This window comes from Jaculus jaculus, chromosome 17, assembly GCF_020740685.1.
Source record: "Jaculus jaculus isolate mJacJac1 chromosome 17, mJacJac1.mat.Y.cur, whole genome shotgun sequence".
In the NCBI taxonomy this organism is placed as follows: Eukaryota; Metazoa; Chordata; class Mammalia; order Rodentia; family Dipodidae; genus Jaculus; species Jaculus jaculus.
The window spans coordinates 38,836,634-38,860,151 of NC_059118.1; the positions used below are offsets into that span (position 1 = coordinate 38,836,634).

At 40.1% G+C, this 23,518-nt stretch overlaps 1 protein-coding gene across 1 annotated transcript in view; it reads right to left on the minus strand.

The window, feature by feature from the left end:
* Positions 1-7,227, minus strand: part of LOC101602725 (phospholipid scramblase 2-like) — a 53,415-nt gene extending 46,188 nt beyond the window's left edge. Inside the window, exon 1 of the mRNA XM_004663598.2 lies at positions 7,028-7,227. Within this exon, the coding sequence (XP_004663655.2) occupies positions 7,028-7,227 (200 nt within the window). The remainder of the gene's footprint in view (positions 1-7,027) is intronic.
* Between the last annotated feature and the right edge of the window lie 16,291 nt (positions 7,228-23,518).

The window sequence follows — 23,518 nt, forward strand, 5'->3', positions numbered from 1 at the left end:
TTTGTTGAATCACCTTCAATTAGTTTATCTCCTTTTGGAAGTCTTTCTGGTTCTCCTCAATTAAATTAAGGCTAGTGACAATGGTTCTGAGAATTTTATTTATGCAATTATTGGTTTTTTGATGATTTGCTTCCAGTTCAGCAACTCATTGGTCAGGGTCAGATAGTTTATTGTGTCTTCATTTTGGGATTCAACTTGTATTGTTTCCTTTAAGGTTTAATTGGAGGTTTCCTTTGTGGGGCTAGGCATTCTTGGTAGAGATTTCTCAGTTTTTTTGATGTTTTTGTTGTTGTTTATTGTTGTTGTTTTGCATTGGGGTCTACTCATCTCAGAATGGAAGCCTTATTATTAAGATGGAAACAACTACTTGTCCTAGTGGGATCTTCACTGAGTGTACTATTGTAAATATGAACTGGATTGGAGTGGGATGGGGTGATAACCTCAGATCACAGGTTATGGAGGTTGCAAGTGCAACAGGCATACCAGGGAAACAGGAAGGTGTGAACCCAGGAGCTCAGGCTTACTAACTACACCCTCCAGCACAAGGTAACCAGGAGTTGGGGAATCAGGAGCTGGGAAGCCAGGGAGCCAGCAGCAAAAGGCTTGCTCCTTCAGCAAATACACTGGTTCAGGCAATCTCACACCAGCAGAATGCTACTGGGGGTTGGGTAACTGGGAAGTGGGGAACAAACCAGGAACTCAGGCCTACTCACTGTGCATAAGAGCACCCAGGAATCCTAAGTCCATGGAAGGAGAACTCGTTCCTAAGGAAGAACTCAGATTTTTATGGAAAAACAGATCTAGAGAACATCTTTTGACAAGACATAAGGAGAAGCTGAACCTTTTTCTGATTTCTAGGGATGTAAGACTGCAAAAGTAGGATAAAGGGCATTTCTGCTTTTCACTTTTTTTTTTTTTTTTTTGGCCGCAATTACCTAAACTGCCTTAATCATAAAACATTAAGTTTTATAGATTAAGAAAAAACAACTCCAAGTCTTGCTTCCAGCAAACCAAGGCTAAGAATGTGATCAGATAGCATCTGATCCCTGTGGAGGAGATTGTCCCACTCTGCTATAACCTGCCTACTTGATGTTTAGCCAATGGATTTGAAAAGTGCCTTGATTTATGGCTTCATTTTGTTGTATAACTATAATACTTTCATGAAAGTGTTAACACACTGGAGCATGGAATTTGGGGTAACCTAAATTTGTGTTCCTGGGCCATGGTCACTCATATTTGGCTCCAGAATAAACTCTCTCTTATCCCTTTTGAGGTGAGAGCTGTGTTTTGCATCAACATCTTAAAGAAACTTTACTAAGGATATTGTAAAAATTTACACATGTGATATATCAGGAGGCTAAAAGTAAATTTTGGCCATATTTGTATTGAAAAAGTAACAATATACTTTTTTTTTAAGCAAGAGTGAGAGAAATAGAAAGAGGAATAATTGGTGGGCCAGGGCCTCAGCCACTGCAAATGAACTCCAGAAACTACTGCCACTAGTGCATATATGCGACCGTGCGCTTGCATTACCATTGGGCATCTGGCTTACGTGAGGCCTGAAGAGAGATGGAACATGGGTCCTTAGGCTTCACAGGCAAGTGCCTCACTCTGAGACTTTTAGTAGGAACTAGATGAAGATTGGGGTGATGTTTACTAGGCTGGTAACTGTTGCACAAAACAGGCCTAATCAGTGAGGGTCCCATGTGCTCTTGGCATGTCCTTTTGGCCCAGCAACGGAGCTGGCCATGCATTGTTTATGCAATCAAGGTCATCATTGTCATCTTGTTCACTTCCTTTCTCATTGGATAGTATTTGTCTGAAAACCATCAACATAGTCATTTTCCTTTGTTGTCCTTGGCTATATAATTCACCAGCCACCCGGTTCCTTAATGCCTGAAGGATACTAACTCCTACCTCAATACAACTTAGATTCCTAATTCTTCTCCAGTGCTAGTCATTCCATTTTCATGGTAAGGATATTGGTCTCTTTGAGAACAATAGAGCTTTATTTCAGCTCTTATGAGGGCTTAACTTGGGAACTGGCATGCTGTACTCCCAGTGGTCACCAAAGTTCTGAGTAAGAGAATCTGGATTGGTTGGCTTGCAAATTAAAGAATGAATGTCATGGACAAGAATGAGAGCTATATGAGTATATAATATACAGAGGAAGCATATTGAAAAAGAAAGATTTTATTAAGTTTATTGAAAACTAAAAGTTAAAAAAAATAAAAAGTTCTCTGCATCAACTGAGAGGGGTCCTACACAGGTTGCTAAAATGCAACTGTGTGCGCTTGTTTGTTTTTATATGGGTATAGTGTATGTATATGTTGTGTGTGTGTGTGATATGTGGTGTATGCACACATGTGCAGATGCATGCACCCCATGTGAGTGTTTTGGGGAAAGAGAAGAAGATAGATATCCTCCTCATAGCATTCTGCCAGGGTCCAGGCCTGGCTTGAAGGAGGGTCCCTGAAGAGAGGTGGGAAAGGGAGCGGCACAATAACGACTTGAAGTCAAGTTCTGATGCAAGCTGACAGGCTAATGCTGAAGGCAGCTGAGTTTCTCTCTCTCTCTCTCTCTCTCTCTCTCTCTCTCTCTCTCTGTCTCTCTCCCTCTCTCTCATTCTCTCTTTCTCCTGCCACAGCTCTTAACCTCAGTCTTTTATTTTCTGATCATGCCATGCAAGAGCAAACTTCCAGGAAGGCACAGTTTGAAATAATTCATAGAAACTTCTTGCTATTTCATAACATCAAACAATTCCATAATTATTTACCTCAAGCACAGCTGTCAGGCCCCTATAATGATTAACTATTTTTACACTTTCCCCTTGTACGTGCGGTCAAGCGCTTGTGGTTTCATGAGCTCCTGCTTTCAGCTGCTATATTAAAGGCAAGAGACAGAACAACCACAAAATCAGGGGTTCCCACCATTGACCATTGATCCAATAAACCCATTTATCCCCCAACCATTTCTTTTGAATTCCCCTTTCCATGTCCCTCCAATACTTAGATTTTGGTCTCCCGCAATTGAACTCTTTCTGACCTCGGTTGTTCTTCCTGTTAGGATTCTTGATAAAGAGCCATAGTTTGTTGCAATTGCCACCATTCAGAGAAACTAGTCATGGAACAATTCTTACATTGTTCCAGGAGATCCATTACTTCCTCCTCAGTGTACTATACTCCCTGCCTGACCTTCTTTAAGGTCTTAAGGAAAACAATTATTTATGACCCATTTTCTTGTTTTCCCAATTCTATGCCAGCCAGAGCTTCTTTCAGACACATTGACCAACACCTCAGTAACATCCATTTTTGCTGGAAAAATAAACTTAGAGATTGATGTACCAAATGAAAGACAGAGAAAGACAAACAGTGTACAGAAAACAATAGATACCGGTAGCACAGAGAGCCAAAGATGTTTCCTATAGAGGGGCCACATTGGACTCCAAGGAAGAGACCCTGGGCTGGAACTGTGTCATGCAGCTCTTCAGTGCTCAATTTCTTGTGATCCTTAAATGGCATGCTTGCCATCTCCAGCAGCATTCATCCATCAATTTCCTTGAAATGGGGTCTCTCCTTCAACCTGGAACTGCTTGCTAACAGCAAGGCAGCAGCCATTCTCCAGTCTCAACCCTCTGCACAGTGGAGTTACAGATGTGCGTGTCCATGCCCAGCTTTTTATGTGACTTCTGAGGCGTTGAGCTTGGGTGAATCCAACCTGGGAGGTACTCATGCTTAAGTAGCAAGTACTCATAACCACTGAGTCAACTTCTCAGACCTATTTAAGTTTTTTGTATGTTGTGTAGCAGAAAGTACTTTGATTGGTATAAAGAAGATCTTACCCATCTGGATAGGGCCCTCAATTAGGTCTAGGGTCTTTCTCCTGCCTTTACTTCTTTTCAACATCTCACTGAATGAGAGGAAGTGGATTAACCTTGTTTCCTGGAATAATCTGTATTCCTTGATTTTATCTGTGACAGGCAATTGGTGCCACAGGATTTCCTTACCAAGTAAGGCCAGTTGGGGGCCACTTGTTTGCATCTGACTAGAGGGTGTCCTCACAGAATGTTCTCACAGGATGCTACTAGTGGTTGTCAAGGCACTTAGATACTGTTTATTTATTTTAGCCTGTGATCCTTACTAACTGTACACCAAATAGGGCTGCCTTGCCCCTAATTTGTATCAATAAAAGGTTTAGGGTTTAGCAATGATCAAGAATCATGCAGAGATAAGCAGTACTTCTCAATATGGGTTCCTACCTGGGATTATCTGGGATCTAGTCTCTCATGCAAGGAGGCCAAATAAGTAGTCTATGCTGAGTGAAATCTCTTCCCTCCTCTTATTGGCACCTACCTTCAGCTTTACATGCTCCTAGCATGAGAATTCTGGGGAAATTCCAATATCTTGTGGTACATTATCTCCGTTGCCTGATAGCCAATGGGGAAAAACAAGTGATTTTGAAGAATTATCTTTGTTTCTGTCACAATGGTTACAGAATGAGTAGTGATCATATACAGGTCTACCAGGCAAGGATAAGTGGGATATTATTGTAAAGCCTTATATTTTAACTATATAGTGAATAGTATTGCAAAAAAAAAAATGCTTAAGTGAGGGCTGAAGAGATGGCTTAACAGCTAAAAAACAAAAACCACTTCCTTGCAAGGACTCATAGCTGGGGTTAAATTTCCCAGCCACCCACTTAAAGCCAGATAGGCATTCATTTGCAGTGGCAAGAGACCCTGATATGCATGCAGGTGCACACAAATACACACACACACACACACACACACACACAATTTTTTAATGTTAAAATTCAAGTTTTTAGGTAGCACCTTATGATCTGCATAGCCAGAAATTTTGTGGATGAGCTCATAAATCTGTATTTTTCCATGATGTTTAAGTAATTTATATATGCACTATAGTTTCATAAAAATTAATGAGTCAATGAGAATAATCAGGCAAAATTCACTTCAGAAAGAGAAAGAGAACCTTTATTCACATGCAGACCCCTGCGGGCTAATGCCAAAAAAAAAAAAAAAAAAAAAAAAAAGCTTGACAGAGGCCCTGAACTCAGATTGTGCTGGATTTATATACTTTTTATATTCTTTGTCTGAATTCTCCCACACTTAGGGGAGAGATTTGCATCCATGCACATAGGATTCTGTCAAATAAGATTAAATTTGGGCAGCTGTCTCCTAAGATAAGGTAGTTATATATTATACAAAGGGGTCAGGTTCAGAGTCATAGAATTCTTGTTAGCTACCATCAAAGGAATCTCTTCTACTGCAGTTACAGAGGATGGAAGTGCAACATCTATCACTTTACTGGAAGTCCTCGGTACATTTATGTTTCTTGTAGATACATTGATTATATTCCATATAAACTGATATAAGCTAGGAACATTAAATATATTGGTATTCTTTTAATAATAGTGTGAGCAGCACCACTAATAAAAATGTATAGACTGATGGGTTAGTTGTAGTGGACATATTTGATCTAAAACTGATCCAAAACTCTATCTAAAATATGTTTTGAAATACCAAGAAATTAAATAATTTTAGGAAATTGAACCATGTAAGAATGATAGTCAATTGCACATAAGAAGTTCAATATGAAAGAAAAGGCAGTGTCAAAATAGGTAACACCAGTCTAGGGTTGACTGTCAACATTTCAAACAATTCTAAGAACTTTTACAGTATCTCATTTAATTCTCATGAAGGCCTACTGAGGTGAATTGGATATATTTAAGTGAACAGGACAAGTAGACCAAATATCCCCCTCTGTTAATATGCCCATCTTATAGATGAAGACATGGAAGCAGATAAAGGTTAAATAGCATTACCCACAGCTGGTAAGAAGTGGTTGCAAAGCTTAAAATAGATGAGATAGCTATTTGAAAACTTCTAGGATCTCAAGTTTTATTTTGCCTGTGTATATGAATAAGGTGTACATGTATATTTGTATGCATGTTAGTATGTGTGGGGCACATGTATATATATGCAAGTGAAAATATACCTGCTTGCATGTCAAAATGCCCCTACTTTAAAGAGAGGGCCATGACTCTGGTTGGGGTCTATTGGAATGAATATTAATTCAGAGCTGGTGTCTGGTAGGCCCACAAGGTTTAATGTTTTCTTGTGCCCATATACATTTATGCTTGTAGAAGGTCACAGGTTTCTTTGAGGAACGATAGGAGAAAGACTAATATTGATGCTTTTTAGAATTAAAGCAAGTTCCTTCCCCAAGGATGTCATTGGAGTTAGGGTCAAAGCCTGTGCCCTGGCAACCCTAACAAATCAGGCTGGGCCACCCTTCCGTAGTAAGCCAATAAAAATAACCACATTAATAGTGAAAATTAGAAAAGGAAAATTTATTCGATATGGTCACATCTGAAAAAATAACAAATAGGTCCACTGACTTACTCCCCTTATCCATTTTTCATTAAATGAGGTTCATTTGGTAGAAGGCCAGAGGAATGCATAGTTAAGAAAGGTATTATCCCACCCATCATATTGTCTCAAATGCATCTTCCCACAAATATCCTTAACTCTTCCCTAAAGCAAGTTACCTGTACAGTTGGTAGCAGGTTTTACCTTTTATTTTACCAGCATGGGATACCTGGAGAAATTCCAATGTCTTGTGTTCCATTGTTTCAATGATCTCATAGCCAATGGGAAGGACACAAGGATGTCTTCATATTTTCCTTCCTGCATATCAGGTTACAAGGGAACTTGGACTCCCCTTTATTTGAGGCTCCTGGGTCTGTAAAATGGTTCAAGTCTGGGTATTGGCTGAGGGTCTATGATTCTCTGTTATCAAGATTCAAGGCAGTTTTTCATTCATTTGCTTGGATTTTTTTTTTTTTTCTGCTTATACAGATTGAGCAAGAATTTAGTAAGCTTCTTATCAGTGTCACTTCTGGGAAAATCATGAATAATTAGACAGTGCCAGAGGTCAATACTTGAGTTAAACCACCATGAACATTATTTGGCTTATGCTCTCCATTAGAGTAAATATACTCTTCTTACCTTTGGTGATTCAGTGCTGCTCTTCGGTCTTTGCTGTTGTGGAATCCAAGTAGACCCATAACATTGAAGTTATCTATGTGATCACCCGTGGTTCCCACTGTAAGGTCTGAGATATGAAGAAGAGCAATGACAGGGCTCTTCAAGTATGCTGGTGCTCCTCTCCTAAATCTGTTTCTTACAGCATTAATGATATTCCACATATTCACACTACAGGGAATTAGATTTTACATGACAAATCACCCCACCATTCTAATGTCCTGGAGCCTTTGAATCCCTTTCTCAACATTAGGCAGTTCCATCTTTTGATCCATACTTCAGCAAACCAATCAAATAAACTTTTGGTGCCTAAAAAAAAACTATATAAACTACAATGTTAAACTCAGAGTCTGTTCCCCATATTAATAAACTCCTCCCGATCCAGTTTTACATTACTTGCTCCTTTAGCCTTCACCCTTAAAATACATTCCTACTCTGATTGTATGACTTAGAAACTGATGAAGTTATTCATGGTTTATTTACTATGTTCTCTAGGGACCTGTTAGCCCTGAGATTTTAGGACTAGAGAATAAGAGGAGGCGTACTGAGTGGCATAAGCATTATTTTACTTGGCATCTCCTTCAGGAAAGGTCATGGCTAGTTCCATGGGCAGAGGACAATAATGCAGGGCATGGGGAAGGAGCTGCATCTTCTGCCAAAGATGAGGAGACTACTTTCTCAGGCAAAATAAACCTATCTGAATATAGTATTTCAATGCGTTCACCTTCTTCCGAGACCTCCCACACATCTCCATGCCAAGTTACAAAATCTCAGTCTTTTCCAATTAGTGTTCACACTTTAACTGCACACACCCTTCAAGGCTGGAACCAGGCCGCTGTTGTATGTCAGCCAATTGTATGATGCAGGATTGGTTTTTGGCACCTTGAGCCCCATGAATGCTGGAGAGAATACTCTCTTCCTGAACACAATTAGAAATGTTTAGATTCTTAAGGTACATTTGGAGTTTTGAAATTTTATCTCTAAACTTGTTCTTTTCATTTGTCAGTGTATTCAGAGAATAGATGCAACCAGCTGGTATCATGATAGTCTTTACTTTTTCAAAAAGTTTCAAAAGTTTTAGAGTCCCTAAGTTACTTGCTCTTCACAAGAAGTTAATCAGAATCATCAAATGCATCCGCTTTCAAATATTCTTTTTTTGGGGGGGAGGGTTTGAGGTAGGGTCTCACTCTAGCCCAGGCTGACCTGGAATTCACTATGGAGTCTCAGGGTGGCCTCGAACTCATGCCAATCCTCCTACCTCTGCCTCCCAAGTACTGGGATTAAAGGTGTGCGCCACCACGCCCGGCTTCAGATATCCTTACAGTATTTTATACTGCAGATTATCCGTGTTCTCCTTGATACCAGGAAAGTCTTTAGCAACTATTTGTCCACTTAGGTTGGAAAGTAAGCTCTAAATACTCCAAGCTCACTAGAGAACTTTATCCTTACAGTTCTGTTTCTCTTGAACCACTCTTGGTCCCACAATCTGTATTAGTCAGGGTTCTCCAGAGGCTCATAACCAATGGAATGAATATGTATCATAAAAGGGATTAATTAGATTGGCTTACACAATACTGGCTGGGTAGTCCAACAATAGCTATATTCACTTAGCAGAGACTGAGAACCGGGTGGCTGTTCAGTCTTGAAGTAGGATTGTTCATCAGTATTCCTAGAAAGCTGCTAATATTCACTCCATGTAGGAAGTCTGAAGCATCTGGCTTCTGATGTGAGCAAAGGATGACAGCAGCAGCGTTCATGTATTCACTAGCAAGGAGCAAGGGGAACCAGGCAGACCTTGGAGCCTATTTACATAGGCTGCTGCCCTAAGGTCTGTCCACTTGGAGGGTATTACCTGTTAGCTAATCAATCCCCCTTGGAGATAGCCTCACAGACCTGTCCGAGAGGTGAGTCAATACTTGATTCTTTTTTTAAATTATTTTTATTAGGAATGTACATACTGGGTATGTAAGTAACACATGTTGGTTCCATCCTTTCCCTCATCCCTTCCCCTTTTCTGAAGAGGCTCTCCTCATTGGGAATGCAGGTCAACCTCATGCAGATTGTGGTCATGCACTGTGGGGGCAGCAGTCAGTTATGGGGAAGAGGCAATGTCTCTGCAAAATGTCCCAACTTGTGGCTGTAATGATTTTTCTGGTCCCCTTTCCACAGAATTTCCTTAGCCATATTGGGTACATTTTAAGTCCACTTCAGGGATGGACACTTAGGAGCCTCTGGATCTCTGGTTTGGTAGGTGTTGAGTGACCTCAGGGTCTACTCCTTCATGCTTGTGCTGATACCAGGTTAACTAAGAAAGTTGCGCTCTTGTTCATTTCACCAATTCCTCTATGGTTTCTGCTGGGGCTGGGGGTGAATTGTGCTGGGATATTTATCTCCTCCATGTCAGCTCCCATCTGAAAAAGAGAAGTATATTCTCCAATGGAGAGTGAAGTCAGCTCAGGTTAAATGGCATAATCATTATTAACTTAGAAAGAATTAAAAGGGTTTAGATCCCCTTATAATCCAAGATTAGTGGGAGTTTGACACTGGACAGAAAAATTTTTATCTGGATATGATTCTTACTTGTTTCCCAGTTCCAGATGTGGTTTCCCTTGAGTAACGAACATGCTTATCTACAGAATTATATGAGTACACAAAGTAAATTTAAAATGGAAACAGAGAGACAGGACTTTATCCCACTTTCATGCTTTATGAGCCCAAATGAAAAGAAAATGCTTATTAACCAAAATAATTTGTGGGTGTTTGGTATTTTTAACATATTGGTTAATTTAAATGTTTCTGTTTAAAAAAATATCTCCAGGACGTAACCTGTTTTGTCCCTGATTATAACTATTTAAGATATCTGAAAAACAATATTCATGATTCTGTGTTATAGATACAGTGACAGATTGTTCAATTAGGAAAAAAAAAAAGGTTTTGAAATTTTGTAAAAACAAAAAGGTAAGCTTGATCCCTGACCACTAAGACAATTTGTGGGTCTGTATCATGACACTAGCCAGTCAGGAAACTAAGGTACAAAGTAACTAAGGCAACTCTGGAATTGAGTTAATCTTACTACTTTTGAACAGTACATTTCCCTAACCAATGTAACTCTGAAATTGAGTAGTGTATGCTACATCTGATTCTAAGGCTACTTTCCTTACATTCCTTTGATTCTCAGTCACTTGCCTCTCAGATGTATTCTTCATAATTAGGACAGATTTGCTCGCTAAACCTTGAAAAGAAAGAGATTAACTTGACTGCACACAGTGTCACCAGACAACTTAAAGATAGATGTTTTAAAAAATTACTGGTAACTGATACATTATGCTTTGATGCCATCCTGCAGCTGGATTTATTGTGAAAGTCAAAAAATCATTAGATGTTCCCTAAATGTAATATTTTCCTCAAACTGGAGTAACTGACTTTTTGGACATTCGATGACTATACCAGAAGACCAAAGCTGATGAGGATATGGCGCTAAAAGGACAGACAATATTTTGTTCCCTGCCTCCAGATGATGGGGCATCTTTCAAAGTGTCCTTCAGTTCTGATAAGTTGCATATCCTCTTGATCAGAGAGGCCATGGAGACCCAGAGATTGGACTATAACCAGTGTACATGCTGAAAGAGAAATATATTTACAGAGAAAAATATTTTCACTGCTCCTGACCTTGACCCAACCTAGTGGGTGGCAGAGTGCAACTACAGAAGGCAAGGAAACTTATCCTAAGTCCATAAGAGCAACCCCTAAGGATCTTCAACTGACATTGACAGTAAAAGATAAACCAAAACAAGGAAGTAAGAAGCATAGCAGAGAAAACAGTGGTGCCCTCAAAAACGTTTTCATTTTTATCACTGTGAAGAGACTGACAGAAGACATATGGAGTCAAAGGCATTGCAGGTGAAGGATATGTGAAAAGGAAGAGCATGTTCTTGGAACCGATAAAAATGGAATGTTTATCATATAGTTGCAGATGATCCAGCTGAATTTTATTCTATAGAAACTATGATGTTCCTGTTTTACTCTATGAAATTATTAAGTATCTTATGGGAACTATTTTGGGACATGTCAACATGCCGTGTAGTCCTAATTCCCTCCTGGAATCAAATATTGTGATGATGATATAAAAGGGTGATTTTAAATTTCATTTCTTATATAATTTTAGTATAATTTCTAAAGAATTTCTTCCCACCTATCTACTCCTCTCCAATCCCCTCTCTTTCTTCTTCCTCTCCATTCCCCTCTATTTTGTGATCTAGGGCTCAAATTGATACTTTTAAGAAGCAAGACTTTTAGAAGGTAATAAGTCATGGGGCCTTTTACCTTATGAATGGAAACTAGCTAGGCTTCTCCCCTCCCCCTCCCAGTCCTTCCTTCTACTTTTTCCTTTCTACCCCCACCTTTTCCCTTCACTCCTATCCATCCTTTCTGTTTTCCTGTATTAATGAGAATTTTGGGGGTAGAAAGATGATGTAATGTTTAAGGCACTTGCCTGCAAAGCCAAAGGACACGGGTTCAATTCCCTAGAAAGCCAGATGCACAAGGTGGTTCATGCATCTGGAGTTTTGCCATGGCTAGAGGCCCTGGCATATGCATTCTCTCTCCCTCCCTTCCTTTCCCTCCCTCTCTCTCCCTTTCTCTGTGTGTGTATCTATGTCTCTTCCTGTCTCTCAAATATATAAATATAAATAAAATATTTTTAAAAATAAAAAAGAAGGCAACTCAGGCCCAGAAAGCCAAGTGCCACATGTTCTCCCTCATATGTGGATCCTAGCTACAGATAATTGGGCTTCTGTGTGACAAGGAAAAAACTCAGTAGCAGAGGCCAGTAAGTTAAAAAGTAGATATAAAGGGAAGAGAAAGGAAGGGAGGAGGGTATTGTATGTATGTAATTAGAAGAATAGATTAACAGGAGTGAAAAGGCCCGAAGTGAGGTCATGGGAAGAGATTGAATAAAGGAAAGGTGGAGGGAGGGCTAATCAAAATCTAAGAGGATGCAAATAAATCATATGGAATCCTCCAGTTTTGGACAATGGAACACTCAGGAGCCATAGATCATTGTTAGAAAAATTTCAGTGCCAGGTATGGGATACCTCCAGTGAGTCGTTGGCCAGGGAGGTCCCTGATGTCCACAAAACATTATAGGCCATTGCTGAGGCCCTTGGTTTCCCACCAGGAATAGATGGTAAGACTATTGCTGAAGACTTCACATACTTGGGCTGTAAGGCCACTGAGAAATCCTGCTGGAACTGAGCTGATAACCTCCTCCATGTAGACCAGCTGACAGAAAGCTGGAAGAAGCCATTCTACATGTAGTTCAATGGGAGAAAGAGATACCAACAGTGAAGATACTCAACAAGGGACACTGCAAGCCTTATAATTGGCCAGCCAGGCAGCCCAAATGAGCCAATGGGTGCAATAATGGCATGTCTGTGATGGTGGAAACCAACTGCCCTCCAATTGGACTAGAGGCCAGCTCGATGGGGTGGGGGACACATACCTGATACTAAAAACTTAAAACAGGGGTAGTCATGAGCCCTAGGGGTGTAACATCTGCTGATGTCTGGAAAAATGTATATAGTATGCTTATCAAAATACCCACTAAGCACTTTTCTTAATAGTTATACCCTTATAATTAATGCTACTCTCACTTTGGGTAGAGAATCTTCTCTTTTCAGATGGCAGTGACCTTGGGATGACTCAGAAGGTCTAATAGTGCTGGAAAGAAGTGGCTGGACCACTGAGTAACATCTTGATCACACCTTCCAAGGCTCAGGGTCTAATGCGGAACAGGTGGCAGAAAGAATGTAAGAGCCAAGGGAAGTGTAGGACTCCTTACAATGTTCTCCCTCCAGACATAAAATGGCCTGGATATCCATGACCTCGTAGTGCCTGACACTACTACACAAGACCATCATAAGAGGAGGAAAAGATCATGACATCAAAAGTAATAGAGAGACTGATTTAGATGGGGATGGGGTATAATGGAGAGTGGAGTTTCAAAGGTGTAAGTGGGTAGAGGGAGGGTATCACCAGGTGGTATTTTTTATAATCATGGAAGTTGTAAATAAAAATTTAAAAATTTTAAAAAAATTTTAAAAAGAAAGTTTCTTATTTCAAGCTATTGAATCAATTGTGAACCATTGATTTTTCAGAAAATAATTGTAGAGGACATTAAAATAGATACCTGAGAGCAATGGCTACCTTCTAACCATGCTTAAGCTCCCAGGGTAGCTCCTGTGATGGGCAGATTACAATGCAAAAGAAACAAAATGAAACATCCAATGGAGGGAGCTCCAACAAGGTTTTCTAGTCCCACAGTGGAAGTTTCCTCTGAAAGCTCAGAGGACACAATGGGACTAGAATCCCAAAATGAAGACAGAAGATGTGTGTCCCTGACCAAACAAGTGGCAGAACTACCAGCAAATCAACAAAAAATCAACAATCACTTAAATGAAAACCACACAACTGTCTTCACTAGGATTGACCTAATAGACACAACCCAGAGAGACCTCAAAATAGACTTAAGTGAACTGAAGGTGAGCCAAAAAATAAAGATCTCAATAACCAGCTGATTAAGGTCAATTAAAATGTAATTAAGTACAAGAATGAATTCCAAGATGCATTAAGAAAAATCAAAACATGTCCTAAAATTGAAACTCAACAAAGGGATGGGTACTATACAGAAAAGAGCAACATAAAATACAAAACAAACAGAACTAATGAAAACCTCTGTGAAAACCCTCAAGAACAGAGTTAATCATGTGGAGGACAGAACCTCAGAGCTGGAAGGCAAAACAGAATAAACAGTTCAGGAGTTCAAACACTTTAATAAGCTCAAAAATTCTTGTGAACAGAACATAAGGGAACTGTGGGATATCCTAAAACATGCTAACATTCCAGATCATAGGTATACCAGAAGGGGGAAATTTCAGACCAAAGACAAGGAAAATTTAGTTAACAAAATTACTGAAGAAAAATTTCCCACCTCCTCAAAAGAAAGTCCCATCAAGATACAAGAAGGTAGCAAAACTCCAAACAGACTTGAACAAAGAAGAAACTCTCCAAGACACATCATCATTAAAAGTCTAAACAAAGAAAATAATGAGAGTGATATAAGAGAAAGGCAGAAACAACATATTGCTTACAAAGGCAACCTCATCAGAATTACCTCAGCTTTCACAATGGAAATCCTGAAAGCCATAAAGGCCTGGAATGGGGCACGTCAAAGTTGGTTTCCAACCCAACCTATTGTTGTCAGTGAAAGTATCTTTCATAATAGGTAGAGAAAGAAAAACTTTCCATGATAAAAAGCAAGATCTATGAACACAAAGCCAAACGTACAGGGTATATTTCAGGGAGTTCTCTTCAGAGAAGAAACAATCAACCTCAAGAGTCTACAAGAAGAAAATCACAATAACCAAACTAGTTCAGGCTCAAAAAAGCACAAAGTCTAGGAAAACACCAAACCCCATAAATCACCCCAGGAATTAAATCAATCCTCATTATTATAACATTAAATGTTAATGGTTCTAATTCCTCCATCAAAACCACAAGTTAACAGGATGGATCAGAAAAAAAAGACCCTTTAATTTGCTGTCTTCAATAAACCCACCACTAAAGACAGACACCTTCTCAGGATGAAAGGATGAAAAATGATATGCCAAGTAAATGGAAATAAGAAACAAGCAGGAGTTACTATATTAGTATCTGACAAAATAGACTGCAAGCCAAAAGAAGGCTACTTCTTACTCATCAAGGAAATGATCCAACAAGGTGACATCACAATCATAAAATTGTATATACCAAACACAGGTACACCAGTTTAAAAAACAAAACCTACTTGAAAACAAAACAAAAATAAATACCAATAGCATCATAGTTGGGGACTGCAATACTACACTATCATCAAAAGACAGATAATCCAAACAGAAAAGTAAGAAAGCTCAACAATGCCAAAGATCAACTAGACCTAACAGACATCTGCAGAACATTTCATCTGAATTCCACAGAATACATTTCTTCTCAGCAGCTCATGGAACCACCTCCAAAATAGATCATATTAGGCCATAATGACTGCATCCATAAATTCAGGAACATTGACATTTGAATATCTGTACCTCAAAGAATTCATGCTTTGCAACTTAGGGTCCAATTTGATATTTTTAACAGGTAGATCTTTTAGGAGGTTTGCCCTGAGGTCTCTATCTTTTGGAATGGGAACTTCCATTGCTTTCTCCCCAATTTATCTACCATCAAAGGACATAGTACATGTCTCTAATGCTCTTCCTCCTGCCATGTAAGGAGCAAGTGTATAGTGCCATCTGGAAAGCAGAAACAAGGCCCTCACCACAGAGGCTTTCAGTTCCCAGCCTCCATTCCTGTGAGCAGTAGGTTAATGTTCATTGTAAATGACCTAGTCTGTGGTCTGTGGTTGCAGCTGCACTAGTGAACCTCAGATGTGGCACTGAAAAAGTCAGCATTGCTGTGACACATGTGGAAAAGGGACACGGGCCTTATTTTGATGTTTTTAACTTTTCCTCTTATTATGAGGGTCTTGTGAAGGTAATGCTAGGGACTGGAAGGTCGTAGATATCAAGGCCAATTTCTGTCTGAACCATTGCATTGTAAGCAGTCCTAACCCTCATTTGGCTCTTATCTTTGTCCTTCCACCTTTTATGCAAAGGACCCTGAGCCTTGGAAGGTATGATAGAAATGTTTCAGAGCTGAATTCTTCTCAACACTGTGGTGACTTATGGGTCAACCATGTAGATACCATCATCTAAAAAGAGAAGCTTCTCTAACAAAATGAGAGTAGCATTAATATATAGATATGAATATTAAGAAAAGTGCTGACAGGACAGTTTGATGGGGTCTTGGTGGTAGTATCACCAGACCTCTATCTTTCTCTTCCCAATGTGTCCTAACAAATCTTTGTCCACTTTTCACTATTACTTTTTAAATATTTATTGATGTTTTTAAATAAAATGGTTGTACACTTAGGCCCCCTCCTACATCCCAATTCTATTAAAGGACTTTTTCTCTTTGGTTATTGGTGTTCACTGTGGGGAACAAGAAGCCTCAATCACTCTGTTTGGAGAGAGGGAGGGAACATTGTACCTCTGGCTATTTCCCCCCACCCTGGGTTCTTATAATCTTCTGACCCCCTCTTCAGCAATGTTCATAGAGCCTTGATGGACAAGATAGAGATATAATTTACTAATGCTTTCTCTGTAGCATCTGGATGTCTGTTTTGATGAGGTCTGAGTGACCACCATATCTGTCACTCACTCTTTGGAACTGGTTTTCAGCCTAGCTGTGAGAGCAGTATCCCTGTCATTGCTTCCTCTATAATGACTTCTGGCCCAGGGAAGATGAAGTGGAAGTGACCCATTTCATGGTAAACAGTCAGCACTCTCTTCTTGATGTACTGATATATATATATATATATATATATATATATATATATATTTAATTTTACTTATTTAATTATTTGAGAACAACAGACAGACAGTGAAAGAGAATGGGCATGCCAGGGCCTCCAGCCACTGCAAATGAACACTAGATACGTGTGCCACCTTGTGCATCTGTCTTACACAGGTCCTGGGGAATCAAGCCTCAAACTGGGGTCTTGGGCTTCACGGGCAAACGCTTAACCATCTCTCCAGCCCCTGTACTGATACTTTCATTCTCTCTAGTATTTTCCTCCAGCCGCCCTACATGAGCCAGGCACCATAACTTTCTTATTAATTAGCTTATTGAGAAAGGCTGACCTGGCTTGTTAGAGGATGTGAGATCCCATGCTGTGATCCAAACTCCAGTAACACCATCTTGAAATTCAGTCTCTAAGAACTGGTTTCTTCTATCCTCAGGAAAGTATGAGCAAGTAGTAATTATATCCAATTATATCACTGGATATTGTGGTAGTTTGAATAGATGCTCCCCCCCCCCCCCCAATAGATTCAGGAGTTTTATTAAAGCTTTTAGGTTTCCAGGTCCCTGGCTGGAGGAGGTGTCACTGGAGACAGATTTGAATCCCAATCTAAGATATGCAAAGTGCCTGAGTTTGGCCTGGGCTCTCTGCAGTTTAGCTGTGTGTTTTTTGTTGTTGTTAGTTGGTTGTTTGTCTTTGTTTTCCTCTTCCTTTTAATGGTGTATTTTCTCTTTTGCATCATTATGGAACTTCCCCTCAATCTGAAAGCTTCAAATAAATGTGATTTCTCCCATAAACTCTATCTGCTTTTGAGGTTCATCCCAGCAACATGAGGCTGACTGGTATAAGTGTTAAGAATCAAGTAAAAATGTACTTTTGGACTTGAGAGATAGCTTAGTGGTTAAGGTGCTTGTCTGCGAAGCCTAAAGAAACATGCTTGATCTCTCTCCAGACCTCATGTAAGCCATATCCACAAAGGAAAGTGCAAGGCCATACATATGCACTAGAATGTGTAAGCATCTGCCGGTTCATTTTCAGTGGCTGAGGCCCTCTGCCCATTCTTTCTCTGTCTCTTTCTCACTCTAACTCACTCTCTCTCTCTCTCTCTCTCTCTCTGTCTGTCTGAAAAAAAAAAAAAAAAGTATTTTTTCACTTTTTAAATCCAAATGTGGCTAGAATTTGCTTTCAAGCACCTGGATTTTCACTAGTATAAATTTTGACAAAATCCTTAATAAAGCTCCTTTAAGATGTTGATGCAAAAGATGCAGGTTTCACTTCAAAGAGGATAAGGGCTAGTTATTCTGCAGCCAAATATGAGAGAACATAGCCCAGGAACACAGATTTAGGTTACCTAAAATTCAATGTTCCAATATATTAACAATTCCATGTAGGTGTTATAGTTACAATACAAAAGAAAGTCATAAATCAAGGCACTTTTCAAATTCATTGGTTCACCATCAGGTAGGTGGGTTACAGTAATGTGGGGGAAATGTCCACCCTAGGGTTCAAAAGGTATCTGATGGCATTCTTAGCCCTTGGCTTGCTGGTAGCTGGTGGTCTGTCAGTACATTCTAAAAAGGTTATTTATACCTGATTAACTGATAGTCCCATGGATGTTAGGTTAGACACCAAGGTGGGAAATAAATGGCTACTGAGGAACTAAGGATAGCCCAAGGTAATTAGGATTTGGTCTTTCAAAATTCCACCTTGATCACAGCTTTAACAGTTCATTTTTCTTTGCTGGAAGTAGGTGCAACAGATATGACTATTTTCTGTGAACTTTATGTCACAGAGTCTTGGAGTTGTTTTTTTCCTTAATCTATAAAACTTCTAATGTTTCTAGAATTGAAGCAGTGTAGGGTAACTGGAACCAAAAAAAAAAAAAAAAAACAAGCAAGGTGAAAAGCAGAAATTCTCTTGATCCTGTCCTTGCAGACTTCATTTCCCCAGAAGTCAGAGAAGAGTTGAGTTGAGCTTCTCCTCATTTCTTGCTCAAAGAATTTCTCTAGATCTGTTTTCCATAAAAATCCTGAGTCCCTCCCTAGGAGGGAGTTCCCTTTCTAGAATTAAGATTCTTGTGTGATCTTGTGCAGAGTGAGTTGGCCTGAACTCCTGATATATTTCCCACTTCCAACTTTCCCAGCCCTCAGTACCCCTGTTGCTGGTGTGGAACTGCCTGGACCTGGCATGCTTGCTGAAGGGGCATGCCTTTTGCTCCTGGCTTCCTGGCTTCATAGCTACTGTTTTCCTAAATCCAAGTTCCCTGGTGCAAGCAGAGTGAGAAAGCCTGAGCCCCTAGTCCCATGCCTTCTACTTCCCCTGGTATGCCTGTTGCACTGAAACCTCCACAACATGTGTATTTAAGGTTATAAATCCATCCCAATCCTATCTGGTTCAGACCTAAACCAGTACACTCAATGAAGATCCTACTAGGGCAAGTACTTGATTTTGCCTTACTAATATAAAACTTTCACCCTGAGATGGATAGACCCTAATGAAAAAAAAGTCAAAAAACAAAGAATTCTGCCTAGGATGCCTAGCCACACAATGGAAGCCTCCAATGAAAAAGTTAAAGGAAAAAATACAAATTGAATCCAAAATTGAAAACAAATAAACTATGTGATGCTGACAAAGCAAGTTACTAAGCTGGACACAAATCATCAAAAATCCAACAATTCGGGCTGGAGAGATGGCTTAGCAGTTAAGTGCTTGCCTGTGAAGCCTAAGGACCCCGGTTCAAGGCTCGCTTCCCCAGGCCCCACATTAGCCAGATGCACAAGGGGGCGCACACGTCTGGAGTTCATCCGCAGAGGCTGGAAGCCCTGGCGCGCCCATTCTCTCTCTCTCCCTCCATCTGTCTTTCTCTCTGTGTCTGTCGCTCTCAAATTAAAAAAAAAAAAAAAAATCCAACAATTGCATAAATAAAATCTACAGAGTCTTTGTCAGTAGGCTTAACTTAGTTGAAGAAAACCAGAGAGACTTCTAAATGGAGATAAACTAATTGAAGGTGTGTCAACAAATAGAGGCTCTCATTAACCAGCTTCTTAAGCATAATGAACACATGATTAAATGCAAGAATGAATTCCAGGAAGCATCAAGGAAATTAAACTTCAACCTGAAATGGAACCTCACAAAAGAGAAGGACATAATGCAAGACACACAAACACACACACACACACACACAGACACACACACACACACACACACACACACACACACACCAGAAAAGAATATTCAAATAGACCTTTCTAGGCCAGAGGCATAGAGATTATATTCAACAAAATTATGGAAGGAAAGGCTGGAGAAATGGCTTAGTGGTTAAGCTCTTGCCTGTGAAGCCTAAGGACCCCAGTTCGAGGCTCAATTCCTCAGGACCCATGTTAGCCAGATGCACAAGGGGGCTCTGGAGTTCATTTGCACTGTCTGGAGGCCCTGGTGTGCCCATTCTTCCTCTGTCTCTATCTGCCTGTTTTTCTCTCTGTCTGTTGCTCTCAAATAAATAAAATAAAACAAACAAAAAAAAATTATGGAAGGAAAATTTCCCAATCTCAGAAAACAGAGGCCCCAGCAGATACAAGGAGCTCATAGAACATCTAACAGAAGGAAACAAAGAAGGGACCAAAGTCTCCAAGGCACATCATAGGTAAAAATCTTGACAATGGGAACAAAGAGAGAGTGAAAAAAGCAGTAAGAGAAACAACTTTTTTAATGTACAAAGACAATCCCATCAGAATGACCTCATATTTTTCTTTTCTTTTTAATTTTTTTATTTACAACTTCCATAATTATAGATAACAAACATACCATGATAATTACTTCCCTACCCTCACTATCCCCTTTGCAACTCCACTCTGTATCATATACTGTCCTTCTCTCAATTAGGCTCTTTTTTTAATTTTGATTCCATTATCTTTTGCTACTACTATGACGGTATTGTATAGGTAGTGCCGGACACTTTGAGGTCATGAGTATCCAATCCATTTTGTGTCTTGGAGAGTGCATTGAAAGGAACCTTACCCTTCCTTTGGCTCTTACAATCTATCCACCAGCTCTTCTGCAATGGACCCTGAGCCTTGAAAGGTGTGATAGGTGTAATGTTCAGGAATGACCAAGACCACAGAGACCACTCTGAGGCAAAGTGGAAGCTTTTATTCCTGTAAAAACATGAGCTGCCAGGATTGACTCTCAAGAGCAGAGCAGTCAAATTTGAGATTACAGATAGTGAGCTATATAGGGCTCCTCAGTTGGGGGAAGGTGAAGAAGGGGTAAGTAAAGAAAAGTTTTTTTAGGGAGATCTAAGATAGCCAGGGTGTGACACCAGAACAGTAACTTGGTGTCCTGAGATATAAAGGGGGCAGGAAACCTAGACCTGAGGCATTGTTAAGCAAGGAAGGGATGATGGCTGGGTGGTTCCTTGAGGACTGTGGATGACTCACTTCCTTTGTGTCTTTGTTGCCCTCCTGCTGTCCTCAGTGACTCCATATTGTCCTGACCTAACAACAGGGCTGTTTCAGTCCTGTACACGCCTCTTGTTACATTTTCTCAGCATTATTGTGCCTTTTGACTCATCTAAGAGATCACTTGGTCTTCTGAAAAGTGAAGCTACTTTAACAAAAAATGAGAGTAGCACTAATATATGGGTATGAACATTAAGTAGAATGCCTACATGGAAGTTTGATGAGCATAATATATGCAATTAGCCAGACAAGAAGGTGTTACACCCCTAAGGTCTTGGTCTTCCCACACTACAGGCTTTTCATTAGATTTTCAGTACCAGGCCTGTATTCATCACATGAAGGGGGCCTCCAGACTAATTAGAGAGCAGTTGTTTTCCCCCATAACAGACATGCCACTATTACCATCATTTGGTCATTTAGCCTGGCTGGCTTACAGTATCCTCTGTTTTCACTACTGATGACTTCTGTCTCCCATAGGGCTTCAAGCCGGTCAGATTTTTCCAGCTTTCTGTCACTGGCCTGCAGGGAGGAGGTTTTCAGTTCACTCTAGCTTGATCTCTCAGTGACCCTATAGCTCAAGCACGTGGAGTCTTCAGCTATAGCATCTTACTATCTATTCTGGGTGGGAAACCAAGAGCCTTACCAATAGCCTGTGATGTTTTGGGGGGCATCACGGACCTCTTTGGCCAATAACTCACTGGAAGGTATCCCATCCCTGACACTGAAATTTTTCTCATAACCGTCTTTGTGTTCTGGGTGTACCATTATTCACAATATTCTGAATTTTTATTCACCCCCCCATACCCATTTTTTACTCTATCTCTTCCCCTGACCTCACTTAGGCCATTAAACCCCCAGTAATCTATCATCTATCATCTATCTATCTATCTATCTATCTATCTATCTATCTATCTATCATCTATCTATCTATCATCTATCTATATTATAATATATATTAATAAATATATATTAATATATATAATATATTTGTTTATGTATATACATATATATATATATATATATATATATTAGATAGATAGATCATATATACATATATCCCCTTAACTGTTCTCCTCTACTCCTTCCCTTATAGCCATTTTATAGCTTACTGACTTCTGGTATTGATTTTTGCCCAAACTCACAAATAAGTCTAAATATTTGTAGCTAGGACACATATCAGAGAGAAGATGTAACATTTGGCTTTCTGTGCCTGGCTTACCTCACTTAATATAATCATTTCCAGATCCATTATTTTACCTGTAAATTTCATAATTTTATTTTGCATTACTGTCGCGTCCCGTGGGACCTAGTTACTCATGGGGGCGAGGAGGACCCTAACCTGAAATAAGATGGGCGAGAGAGAGAAAGAGACTCAAGCAAATGTACACTTGTCAAGAGTCCAATTTTATTGAGTTAGGGTTAGGGTTAGGGTTTTGGGTGGTGGGGGCTGGAGGAGGCAGGTGGTGGAGAGTTACAGAATCTTCTTGGCCTTTGGCCTAGGACAGTTTGTGGTTATTCCGAGAATTCACGGTACAGTTCTCACGTCTCTGCAGTTGCCAGGCAGGGTGTTAATTAGTTAGGTGTGGCGGGGTGGGGGGATGAGGAAAGGTCAGAAGTTGCTCAGGGCAGAAGTTGCTCAGGGCTTGTCTCTAACATCTCCCCCTCTTCTGTATACAAGGACTAGGATAGGGAAATTACCGTGACCCCTTGATGATGTCCCAAAGAAAGGATTGTTTTGGTGGCCAATTATTTTTGTTTAAGAGTAAAAATGGATCCAGAGGAGCAACCTGACAGCAACCTGACATCAAAGAGGCGAGCGTTCCCCAGAGTAGGTTGAGTGCTGTAACTCATAGGTCATTGATTTCGATAAAGTCATTTGGATTGACCTTAGAACAAGGAGCACAAACGGGGTCTGAGCCTGTTAGAAGGGCAGTACTGGACCCTTACCCGTTATTGGATCGGCCTCCTCTCGGCGAGGTGGTCCTGTCTTAGGCAGGTCGAGACTTAGCCACCCGTTCCGTCGCTAACTTACCAGACCACTCACTTTGTGGAAATGTAACGCATTTTGCTCTCAACAAGACCGTCAAAACCCCATAAGGATCCTGGAGGAAATATGTTTGGTAGCCAATTAGTATGAGGGGTCGCGGAGACCTGAGTTATTATTCGGAGGGGTGGGACCAAAATTTCCACCCCAGGGTGGATCTTTGCAGGGAGGTAAAGTCTAAGGGTTGAGATGGGGGGTTGTCTTATTCTTTTGGTGGGTCAGCGGCAGATGTTTCTTCTATGGCGAGGCGATGGTAATGGACTTCCACCGGCTTGATTGTAGAATCTACCTGACTCTAAACAAAACTTGTTAATCATTTAAAGGCCCAGGGGCCAAAAGAGAGAAGTAAAAGGATACCTACAAAAGGTCCTAGCAGACTGAGAAGCAGTGTGGTTAGCCATGGAGATGTGGAAAACCAATTTTTATACCAAGATTCTTGTTGTTCTCGAGTCCTTTTTCTATCCTCTAGATTTCTTTTAACTTTATCAAGGCTATTTTGTACTAGCCCAGTCTTATCTGAG